Genomic DNA, 12,591 nt, shown 5'->3' on the forward strand with positions numbered 1-12,591 from the left:
TTACTGCCCTTGACTTTCGCTTGCACACATGACATCCGACTCAATGATCGTAGGCTAGCCTTTCCTGACTGTACAGGTTGCACTGCGTTGTTACGTGGCTCAGGTTCGCTACTTTGTATATTGCCACCAACATCAGATACATTTGGATACGTTTTGTTTTCTCTACCACTCATATCGTATGACCAATATGTATTTGACTGGTGTGTGGTATTGAAATGCAATCTGAACCGTATTTAATACACATATAGTATGTTTACAGGCACCTGGATGTTTTTCATTCATTGGAATAAAGACATTGATTTGGAACATGTAAAATAACATGCGGGTTGAATCAATACATTAATTTATAAGGAACATTCGGCCTGTACAAAAATAGAACCTCATTCAATCCCTTTCGGCATCATCCCCTCCTCTCTCTCGGCACCATCCCCTCCTCTCTCTCGGCACCATCCCCTCCTCTCTCTCGGCACCATCCCCTCCTCTCTCTCGGCACCATCCCCTCCTCTCTCTCGGCACCATCCCCTCCTCTCTCTCGGCACCATCCCCTCCTCTCTCTCGGCACCATCCCCTCCTCTCTCTCGGCACCATCCCCTCCTCTCTCTCGGCACCATCCCCTCCCCTCTCTCGGCACCATCCCCTCCCCTCTCTCGGCACCATCCCCTCCTCTCTCTCGGCACCATCCCCTCCTCTCTCTCGGCTCTCTTTTTCTCTCCAACTCTGTGAATGTCTTCACTGGGCAGTGGAGCCGCTGATGAGTTCTTAAGCAGATCACACTGATAATTGTATTTCAGTCAGCTGTGCGAAAGCTGTCCGTGGAGGGAGGGTGACTGCCAGCGCACTGAAGAGCTATTTGTGTCGTCGCCGTGTCTCCCTGTTACACCCCCCCCCCCCCCCCCCCCACTGTAAAACCCCGATCACCAGGGATGTGCTTACTGTCTTCAACCTCAAATTACTCAATCAGGAAGACACATTTATGGATGACACCTTTATTACAATTAATCGGGGGAACTTGATTAAGAAAGGAATTCCTCCTCCTCAGTGAGACTTGAGTGGCCCGGCTGCATATTCTAATTTATGTCCCACTGAGTCCTTGTGACCCTGACAGACCGACAGATTGCCAGCAGTACTGATACATGCACACCCACACACTGCTACCCTACACTCTTCGAAAACAAGGTGCTATCTAGAACCTAAAAGGTTTCTTTGGCTGTCCCAATAGGAGAACCCTTTGAAGAACCCTTTTTGGTTCCAGGTAGAACCCTATTGGGCTCCATGTAAAAACCCTTTCCCCAGAGGGTTCTTCATGGAACCCAAAAGAGTTCTACCTGGAACCAAAAAAGGGTTCCCCTATTTTTTCCTATTTTCTAAAAGTGAACCATAAAAAAAATGGAGAAATGCAAAATAATGACATTAGTATGGAAAACGCTCGCAAGAGAAACCTTGTGTTCATATTTCTATGCAATACAAAATGAGCAAAAGTAGCATATTATTATATATTTTGTCAAATAAAACCACCAGGTAAAAGTATTGGAAAGTCACCTGTTTGTACCTTAACTTACAGTGTGTGCATTGACTAATTAGTTCAGTGGGGTTTTGTAACAAGGGGAGGAGTGATGGTGATTGAGGGGTCTGAGTGATTCTTTGTGACTCTTAGTGACTGAAAGTGGACCTGAGCCATGACAGAGTTAGCCACTAAGGCACCAGGTTATACCAGACCACACCGAATGATGTCTATGTTAGGTGTTCTAGTATGGGAACAGGGACGGCAGAGTCTAAAGTAACACGGTTGATTGAATACCCAGCTGATCAAATTGATTTTGTGTATTACAACACTGGCATTTCACTAAACTGTTGACAGTATTCCACGTATTCTTATAATCAACAATTATATGGTTCAATTGAATTGAAAGCAAAGCTGTAAAAAGGTCACAGATCCCATTTTGGGCGTGTATGCACAAAGCACAGACCTCTGGCAAACCAAGTATCACAACTATTCATGATATGCACTTTTGGACATTTATTTTAGATTTGAACTTTTCTCACATAAATTGTTGTGGTCGTTTCACGTTTGCCATATTATAAACTTTTCAATTTTATGTTTAGGATTTCAGGGCTATACCCAGGTTAAAGGTGGATGCAATATACTGGATCTCAAAACCCCTAACGATAGTCTAAGCAATACATTTTTACATTTTTTTTAACAATAACTAATATTTTCAAGCTACGTTGAGAAACGCGACACTTTTCCAAAACATGTTTGTCACTCCACCAACATTTGTCATGTACCTCAGAAGGTGACTACAACAGGTATGTGTCTATATGATTTGTTAAGAGCCTGCTAACAGCTACAAGCCAATTAAATAAAATGTGTTGTTTTCTCCAGTTTGTCTTGTGCTTTAATTGGACTGTGTATGTGCACTAATCATGGCTGCTACAGGTGGGCCCCGGAGGACCAGAGTGAGGCCTCGGTTGGAAATTGAAGACAGATACACATTGACAGTCCGTACGTCTAGCCAGAGTATGCGCGCTACTGTACTCGAGCACGGTAAATTCAAGTGAACATTAATTTGTGTCACCTCTCTCACCTTTCTGTGACTAGCGTGTGAGAGTGTGCTCTTGCATTGGAATGACTGAGTGAACAATCCATTTTATGAGCGGTAAGTGCATCTGCCTTTAACAATAGCTTTCGGGTTGCTCACCTTCATCCATGCTGTACAGTGACGCTGTTATCAAACACTTACAAGGATGGATCACTTCATTTCTATATTTCACACAGGAGTAGAAATCAAAGAGGACCTCAAATTTAAAAAAAAAATACCAAAGATAGTAAGAACCAATCTACAGAAATACACTGCATGCATTACACAGACCACTATTCTATTGGAACACATATGGGTGTGTGTATGTGTGTGTGAGACACACTGGTGCAGGTTCAAATGGCTTCAGGCTGGTGGGTATGTTTCTGATTTCCTGAGCTGCCTGCCTGGCGAAGGTAGCAGCTTTGCATGCTGGGGTCACACCTGTAACGTGTTTCACACTGAGATCTTTTTTGAGTGGCCACCTGGAGGAGGATATTGCATGTCCACAGTGCATGAACACACAGACGTCCCTCCCAGGTGGAAACAGGTGTTTGTTTTGTGTTCCTAGGCTTGATACATAACGTATTGCCTTAGAAGTGTTTTTTGATGACCTTTTCTCACTTCTAAAAAAATGAATAAAAAAAAAAGGCCACAGAGTAACACCCACCTTAACTTGTAAATAGTTTTAGAATTAATATGTAAGATAAGGCATTTCTCCATGACAATTGTATCCCACCTGGTAACTCATCTACCCTCACCTCTAATGTGAGGGTAGATAACATGATACTTAGCTTAAAAGGGTTCTATATTTAAATTAGGAAAAAAATAGAAATGAGTGAATTGGCTTTAAAGAATCCAAAACGTCAAGTGGAACCTTATCCTCACGGTAACAAAAAAAAATAAGAAAACCGTAGGCCTACCTCAGAAGGCATTCCACAATACATTCAATATAAGTGGTTTCTGCTTGTTGTGGGAAAAACGAATGGTATTTTCAACCCCAAGTTCTGGTTAGCTGGACTAATTTTTTTATTATGTGCAGCTTGGGGCATGTGAATGGAAAGATATTTCGGTCAGCCACAAACATGCTATAAAATACCAAGCACACCTGATGCTGCATTCAGTCCTGACAAGTATTTATACAGACTTTACTACAACAAAACACATTTCATTTTTTAATCAAGAATGTAAGATAATGTATTCTAGATATTTGAATGTTAATTACACATCATACATTGCAAATACTTCTCAAAATGTGCTGTTTAAAAACTACTGTACATCTACAATACATTGTTTTTCTGTTGATTTAAGTTAATGTATTAATTATATGAATGTGTAATATGTTGTGTGTGTGTGTGTGTGTGTGTATATGTGTGAGGGACTAAATGGGTCAATTGCTCTGGGCATGCTTAGGCATTTATTCCAAAAGTATGACAGAGGTTTAAACTGGTAACACTAAATGTGATCATTATGCACTATTGTCCTCAGATACTTTGTTTCCTGTTAAATAGAGGGACAAGTTCAGCTGATATGCTGGTACATTGTCTGAAGTGCAGTAATCAAGCATAAGCTGTGGACAGTCAATGCAGCCACTGGTCTAGTTACTGTAAATACAAATTTTAGTTAGCTCTAGTCTTGAGCACAGAGCAATTAAACAAGTGTGTGTGTGTGTGTGACAGCATGAGAATGAGGGAGGCATTTGAACTAGAGGGGTACAGTATTCTTTTCTTGAGATAACCTTCTGTTACACCAGCAATTTTCAGTATGATCCCCGTTCATTGGGAATTTGGCTTTGCTTTATTCAGTACAATCATCAAAACATAAAGGAACTGTCTCGAACAGAACAACATTTTAGTAATATCAAAAGAGATTCAGGTGAAAAATATATTCAACTCAAGAGTACTGTAGATTGTCACAGTTTGGGTAATTTGCCTTCAACATATGTACTTGCATAGTTCATTTCATTATACATACATATGATTTGATTTGTTTGAGGATTCCAGTGCATTCACATTAAGGCAAATCACAGTTTGCTGTCCAGTGAGGGTGGAGTCACCTCAACCACCACCTTTCCAACATTTTTCCCAGCGTACATGTAGTCCACAGCCCTAAAGACGGACTCTAGCCCCACAAAACGGCCCTCGGGGGCCATGTCCCCACAGTCCACTTCACACACCAGCTTCCCTTTAGCAAACATCTGCATCATGCTTCCCATCGCCTCCTTGTAGTCAGACAGGAAGTGAGGTAGGAAGAACCCCCTCACGCTGGCTGACTTCTGGAGCAGCTTCACGGGCAGAGTCCCTCCTTTAACAGTTGGGACCCCTGATGCCGTTTGGTACCCTGAGATGAACCCGATCACGATCAGCCTGCCCTTATTGGCCAGATTGTTGACCGCCATGTCAAAGATTCTGCCGCCTATGGACTCGTAGACTACGTCCAGGCCTTGTGGGTACTCTTTGCGCAGCGTGGCGCTCAGGTCCTCGGACGTGTAGTTGATGGGCCTGTCGCAGCCAATGGTCTTTAAGAAGCCAGCCTTCTCATTGGAGGAGCAGGTGCCCACAACGTGGCAGCCGGCCTGTTTGGCAAACTGCACGGCGAACTGGCCCGTGCCACCGGCAGCGGCCGTCACCAGCACTGTCTCGCCCTTCACTAGGTCGCCAAGCCGCTTCATGGCTATATAAGCCGTGGCACCGCTTAACAGCAGGGTGAGGAACTCTGGCTTCACCGCGGGTACGGGTACGGTCTTGATCATGGGTATCACCGTGTACTCTGCAAAGGCCCCATCAGCAAAGTAGGCCACTGTGTCGCCAACGGTGTAACGGGCGCTGGCACTCAGGCCGAGTCCGACCACCTCGCCAATGCCCTCGAACCCGGCGTCAAACGGTGGCTTCACCGTAGGGTCATAGCGGCCTGCTGAGTAGTTGATGTCCGAGGCATTGATTCCAACAAATCTGCATGGAATGGAACAGAGAACAAAATACAAGTGAATGATTAAAAATTGTTACCTAGCATTCAAGTCAATTAATTAAAGTCAATGAATTAAAGATTTTGATAATAACATGACAATAGTTAGTTATAATAAAATAAAGAGGTGCACTTCAGAATGCCTACAGTAATGTCTGCGAAGGTCAAGATTTCACTTCTATTCCCTAGAAAACCTCTGCGACACCGTTCGGGAAGGAAACATTGGTTTGTTTTGGCAATGATTCCATTTGTCTTGAAAAAACACCCACCCGAAACACATTGCATGATGTCATGAGTCATTGTCTTGAGAGACACACAAGAACAAACTGCACTTTTAAAATCTTGTATATTTCTTTACCTCGACATGAAAAAAATAACTGTTTTCATCTCAGTTGATGACATGGAGAAGAAAAAAAATCTTTGTGTGAAACAAATGTATAAATAAATCATTTTCTATCCTCCAGAAGAACCCTTGTTGCGACTCATCATTGTGCATGTCACATTTGCATTTTTAGCACTTAAAATGTATCAGCCCGGTTTAGTTACAAATAAATGGCTCCAATTAAATATAGGAAAACATCTAGTTTGACTATACTTTCCAAATCACTTTTTCCTTTGCAGCCTTTCTGAATTTTTTTCCATACCAGTAAATATTTTAACCTGAATCTCTCATAATGGACCAACAGAACTGAGACACCATGCATTAAAGAAGAGCCAGTTCAAAAGTTAAAACTAAAGAGAACTGGGATCTCTAGTCAGGATTGGGCCTGATATTCTTAAAGATGCTGGATTTAAAAAATGTGCACATTTGAATGCACAATCATCTCGGCCACTGAAACATATCAATGCATTTCTCAATTTAAACTCAACATGTGTCAAATTCGGGTTAATAATGCATAAAAGAAAAGAAAAAAAACAAACATTTTCCTGATACACATTGCATTGTGAACCAAAGCATTGCAGAGGCCAACAAGTGGTCCAGCCATGTCCTGTCCGTAAACATGCCACACAACTACAATAACGTCCTAAAACCTTTATCTACACCAATACATCATCTGATATTGCATTTCACTATCACTAAATGGTTCGTCTTTTGTGCAATTACCTTAGCAGTGGCGCTGACCCACTCAATTTTCTAAACAATGCTCGTTTCACCTGTGGTTTGCAGCTGTGTGCATTTTATATTATAGCCTACGCTATCTAATTCCTAAAGTCCAGCCTAATTCATGGGTAAATCACAGTTCAAAAGGTCAAGGGTCATCAATAGCCTATGGAAATGATCATAGGCAATATGTGCAATTAAATGACCATGGACTACAATAGGCCGTGTTGCGCAACTGTCTTCCCAACCCAGATAATTTAACCAAGCAGACTTTATACAAGGCCTAAATGCGACATCACAGACATATCTGCTAATTCCGAGCTCTGCATTGAGACCATAGAATTGGCCTTTCTGATGTAGTTATTAACAAATAAATAATAACCCAGATCAAGAAATATGCCTTGATAACTAGGCCCGTTAACTTGTTTTTTTTTCTTCAGTTGAAGGTGCCTGTGAAGCCTAGTTGATAGCTAATAGCTAAATGTTGTAATTTCCCAGGCCAACTCATATGATGGGGATTCATTACAGACAACACACAAAGAATTGCTAAAAAAAAAGAAGTATAAGGGCATAGGCCTACATTAAATTATAGAACAATACGTGATGCCATAATTTTCAATCTATTTCAATCTACAATTCAAGGTTTCGGGTGGGGGAGAATAACCTACCACTGCATCAACAGTTCTTTCCTTTTCCCATGATGAGAGATAGGCTACCCCTCCATGGCAAATTGTATTTATAATTCAAAATTCCACATTCTCAAGTTATAAATGCGATATATTTTTTAAATTCCCTAAATTACGCATACACAATTAAGCACACAAAACAAATCCTGTGAAAAAGGTTTAGGCTACATATGACAATTTCTGTAAATGTTCAAAGCTATTTGATCTTTAGATAATGCTACTATGTCCTTGGTCTCTAAACCATAATGCAAGACCCTCCCTTCATTTCACTGATCAATTGCGCTCTAATAGGCTACACCAGCATTGACCCGCATTTTAATATCTCCTCGACTTAAATTGTAGTAAATAACCGGTTAGATTAAGTAGCCTACATTCCTGCTGTTACAGTACCCCGAATGTAATCAACATTTGTAAATATCTTGCTTTGAACTGGACAGACACAGAGTCTTATGCATTGGTTTTATGCAGCGGAAAATGATGATCCTGCCGCAGCCCCAATGCCATGCAAAGCTGTTTCTCCATCTCCTCATCTATTCGTGAGTCTTTACACCCCCACCCATGACTTTCTGTTTGCAGGTTCGTGACGTAAGGAGACAGGACAGAGCGAGATGCCGAGATGGATTGATAGACAAATGTAGGGGCGGAACTTGGAAATATTCCTCACCTATTTTGCTCGCTCCTGAAATGGTCGCGAGTGGGCTACTATAATCGATGGGAATGGATAGGCGATTCTAACAGAGGTAAGAGACCCTTTCACAACTTGAAAACAATACCAAATAGTTTATCAAAGATATTGGCTCCAAAATGTGCCCCATATTGGAATGGTCTATACATAGGCTATGCATACGCGGAAAATGGGAACCTATCCAATTTCTAACCAAAACTTACCGATTTCTGACAAGCAAGTCCCCGTCGCCAGGTGTCGGGACTGGAACAGTTTGTAAGGCAACGGCGTCTCTGAAATTCTGGCTGAGCTTCGTTACGACCAGCTTTTTCATGGAGCTCGGTATCGAAGAACCTTTAAAATCCATGAAGTGCGTGGAGTATGACAAATCTACAATGAAGCGACGCGATATAAAATTAACTCTGGAAAGTGCATCGGTTCCTCTGCACACACCGCCGATTATCGAAAACACCCTCTTACCGTTTCTCAACAAGAAAGAGGTGGACATTGCACCAGGGAGGGACTATGTGACAAAGTTCACGGGCACTGGCTGTGCGTTGATATCAATATGTTTATCGTTAGCCTATGCTAGGCTTTCTTCACGTAGCAGGGTAGGCCACGCCGATGCAATGCGATTAAAACAATATTAGCCGCGCTGTTTTTTTTGTTGTCGCAGAAGATCGACACGCAATAACGTGCTTTTGCAATGTTTGCTTTGATGATCACTAGGCTATAGCACGGCGCAACCTTGTAGCGGCAGCCAAACTCCTACTGTAGCGGCGTGTCTCCTTTCGAGTCCCTCCCCTTCCGGGACATGACACACTTCCTCGTAAGGTGAAACATATCAATCGTAGTCTCAAACATATCCTCAACGATTGTACACAAAAAGCCAACGAGTTGCCAACACAGCCAGTGCCGACCACCACCATTCAAGTATTAATAACAAGCACCGTTAGTAGGCTATTACCTGCAGAAATATAGTTTCTCCCCAAGCATGCGTAAATGTTGGCGCTCTCGCACTAGGAAACTTCAGCCCGAATGTTTCCAACAAATAAGTCCAAAACATTGCCATGTTGGGTTTGACATAGGATCGCACATGTCAGGCAAAATAAAGTTAGTGTGAGTTTGTCACATGAGGATGATGATGACTCATGATTAGCCTAGTTATAGTAATATAGCCTAACCTAGGAATAGCTTTGTAGTAATTGACTAATTGCCATAATAACATTATGCAGGAAGTTTATGTACCAATATTTCAAAGCAACAATTTGATATTTAGCCTACTGATGCAAGCTTTCCTTTGTCAGTCATTTCAATTTGAGGCGGAGGAAAAAACAAGACAATTAAAAAGATTGACAGGTGGGCTCTACTGTCAGGGTGACGCTTGTAGCGCGAGGGGAGGAGTGAAAATGAAGCAGGAAAAGCCACTCGATGCGTCTGTCTATCAGTTGAGACTGTCTGAAACGCGTCGAGATTCCCTGCGTTTAATTTTTTTTCTCCGGAGGAGCAGACGAGACCTCGGTTCACTCCCCTGGAGTTTACAGAAGGAACATTCTCTCCGGCGAGGGTGGATGCCTGCATCTTGTTTGTTTCTCTTTAGTCGCAGGCTCCCCACCACATCAACCACCTGCATATTCCTTGATCGGCGGCTGATAATAGTCATTTTAACGACTAGAAATGTAAGTAGAAGCCCTACCACCCCGACTCAAGCTAGAGAGGGGAGAAAAGTGTCCGCTGACGGCGAGGCTTTGGTCGGAATAGGTGGCGTGGTGACGGACTGACATTAACCATCTAATGCCTGTCTATTTTCTCTCAATTCTGTTTTGTTTCAGATCTGAGCTTGAAGAAGCGCAGCCTTCCCACGGAAATACATTGTGTTCGCTCACACTGGACTTATTCGTTTACCATCAGAGTTTATTTATTTTGGAGTGAAGACGTTACAAAGTAGCCCCAACACCGCCATATAGCCCCATATGGCAGCAGGGGAGTGACTGAAACTTGGCTTCGATGTCTGCCTTTTTTTTCCTGACACACAGAGATGAGGGAAGATGGTATTTGATAGACATGTTATGAGCTGGCGAAATTCGTGCGTCGTTTTGATATCACATAAACCCTTTTTTCCCCGTTTGTCCTTTATCTCCTGTCATTTGTTTCTATTCCTAGGCCTTAAGGACATATTTAGTTACATTGTGGCCGTTTCAGGTTGTCTGGCATAAGCCCACAATTACAAAAGAAACAAACCATTCTAATAGAAAAAAACTGTTTACGGTTATTTCCCGAAAAAAAAGCAACGGGATGGTTTTTCTCCACTGACAGACTTATTGTTTTGATCCCTGCATGAAAAGTACCGTGGACCGTGACGGTCACTATGCCGAGGAGAAAGCAGCAAGAGCCCAGGCGATCAGCAGGTAAGCACCAGCGCACACAGAAGTTCATTTTCACCGTCTCTTACTAAATGGAGATACAATGTCGGACTTTTTTTTCCTTCTCATTTTAATTCACTAAATGTTTTATTTTTTCCATTTTCCATTTCTCGTGTTATACATACGCAATAGCCTAAAAATAAGTTTGACTTTCAACACATCTTCGTTTGTTGACCATTATTGTTTTCTATTTTGCCATATGATTTCTGTCAACGATAGGCCTGATGTGTTATTAACTTGCCAGAAAAGTCGACTACTTGGGGAGCTAGATAAACGAAACGTTAGAGATAGAGTTTCCATTTAGGGTTCATTGCAGTGTTAAAGAGCGAGTAATAATGAATAATTGACTTCGGAAGAGAGGGAGAAAAACTGTCCAGAGCCGGTTTTGTTTCTTTTCGGTTTTATTTGAGGATTGCCGTCATTGATTTGATGCGTGATTGATCGCCTGTCATGTGGCAGCCTTTGATCTATTCATCCCTGATAAACATCAATATATCTCTCCATGGAGACGCATGCTCCTTACCGGATTTAGCCACTCAAAGGACAACCCTAACCCTGTTGTCTAAAAAAAAAAAAAAAAAAGACAAAAAAAGTCTTTAAAAGGAGGGGAATCCTTCTTTCTTTAATATTTTCTAGAGAAAATACTAGAGGGAAGAATGAAAGAGGGAGGAGGTAGAAGTGTTTTGAGGATCACAGAAAGGGCTAAATCCTAATTAATTCGGGCACCTGAACCAGCCTACCACCAGTAGCCCCCTAGGTCTGCGTTAAAGACCCAGAGATTTGCACTTCTTATCCAAATACACACATTCTCCTCTCATCCTACAGAGCACTTTACCAATGCAGCCCATGTCTACCATCCACAGGACCGCAGTGTTTACTATCTGACAACCAATGATAAACCACATGTCGAGGTGGAGGTCTAGTGGTTTGGATTTTTGACTTTCTTCTCTTTTTCAAGCCGACTTTAAAACAAATGTAAATGAGTGACAGCGATTTCTACCTCTGTGCTAATGAGGCGCAGCCTTTGAAGTTAGGCATTAACAAGTGGAGTGAACAAAAGACAGTCATGGAATTTTAAAGAGATTCTGAAATATGAGGTGTAAAGCGGACCGAACAGGAGGGCCCGGGCAGCGAAGACTTTGAACTCGGGCAGGTTTATCATTTTAAATAGGCGCCAAGTGATGGGGAGTCAGTGTGGATTGACTGTGAAAAGTATTCAACTAGTACTTCTCTCTACAGCTCATACACTTCTGACGCACAGTGTTGAATAGTCTTATGCTTTATACTCACTGTTTGAGTCGCATCTGATTCGTCTCTTGTGTTGTATCACATCAACAAACAAAACGAAAAAAGCTGGGTATCAGGCTATATAGGATGGTTCCGAGCAGATCTTACATGAAAACATGCCATCACCTTGACCCCTCAACATGGTCCTATTGATCCGCTTGACTGTCATTGACCGGCTTATACATCATGGCCTTTAATGGTCAATCACAACTTGGCAGACGGGAGTGTTACCATTCTGTCATGATCGTGACAGTTTGTTGGAAGTAACAGCACCCTCCAACCCTCCCCTTTTTACACAAATACAGACACACACTCAGCTAAAGCATGATGGTCCAGTGTTTCAATGCTAGCTAGTAGCTGCTGAACCATGCCTGGTACTCTGAAGCCTACGAGGAAATAGAGAGGGAGAGTCGAGGGGGAAATCGCCATGGTAATGCCATGGTAATAGAGGTTTAGAGAATGAGTACTCGAGCGACCATCGGGAAAAGAGGTTGTTGTGAGTTATATTTTCACTGAGAGGGTAAACCAGGTTCAACCAAAACAAATGTGGAACCCCAGGGGTACAGGACTGGAGCTTTAGAGGAGAATGGAACGGAGCACCACAAGGAGACATGTCTGGACAAATTTTATACACACAATATATAGTATTGGGCACCCTTATTTTTCACTCGTTTTAGGGAGGTAGAATAGAGCGACATTTGATATAGGGCCTTTTTACTTTCTGTGTGTGTGAACGTTTTAACGGTTATGATGGGGCCATAACCATACAAAAGGCCTTTCCCATATATACAGTATACGTAGTGTCGTGGGAAAGCCATGATATCTACTCCTCTTCTTTCAGATATCCTGTCATTTATGGTTAAGACGAGCTACGGTTCATCTCCTGCAG

The 12,591-nt window shown here is 42.3% G+C and overlaps 2 protein-coding genes across 3 annotated transcripts in view; one reads left to right on the forward strand and one right to left on the reverse strand.

Moving 5' to 3' along the window:
• Positions 1-3,738: 3,738 nt before the first annotated feature.
• On the reverse strand, positions 3,739-8,785 carry LOC110518336 (prostaglandin reductase 3). The gene is made up of 2 exons (XM_021595958.3): positions 8,217-8,785; positions 3,739-5,527 (listed from the first exon to the last, which is right to left on the reverse strand). Exons 1-2 carry the CDS (start codon positions 8,498-8,500, stop codon positions 4,600-4,602), a joined length of 1,212 nt encoding a protein of 403 aa, XP_021451633.1. The 5' UTR covers positions 8,501-8,785; the 3' UTR covers positions 3,739-4,599.
• Positions 7,883-12,591, forward strand: part of LOC110518315 (teashirt homolog 1) — a 41,120-nt gene continuing 36,411 nt past the window's right edge. Inside the window, exons 1-2 of one of the 2 annotated variants that reach the window (XM_021595953.3) lie at positions 7,883-8,068; positions 9,825-10,400. In XM_021595953.3, coding sequence (XP_021451628.2) covers positions 10,361-10,400 — 40 coding nt within the window. In that variant the 5' untranslated portion in view covers positions 7,883-8,068; positions 9,825-10,360. Of the gene's footprint in view, positions 8,069-8,258; positions 9,672-9,824; positions 10,401-12,591 lie in introns of those variants that run through there. The other variant, XM_021595949.3, reaches the window with a different exon arrangement.

Source organism: Oncorhynchus mykiss, chromosome 3 (genome assembly GCF_057628025.1).
Source record: "Oncorhynchus mykiss isolate SJ-2025 chromosome 3, ASM5762802v1, whole genome shotgun sequence".
NCBI classification, from domain to species: domain Eukaryota; kingdom Metazoa; phylum Chordata; class Actinopteri; order Salmoniformes; family Salmonidae; genus Oncorhynchus; species Oncorhynchus mykiss.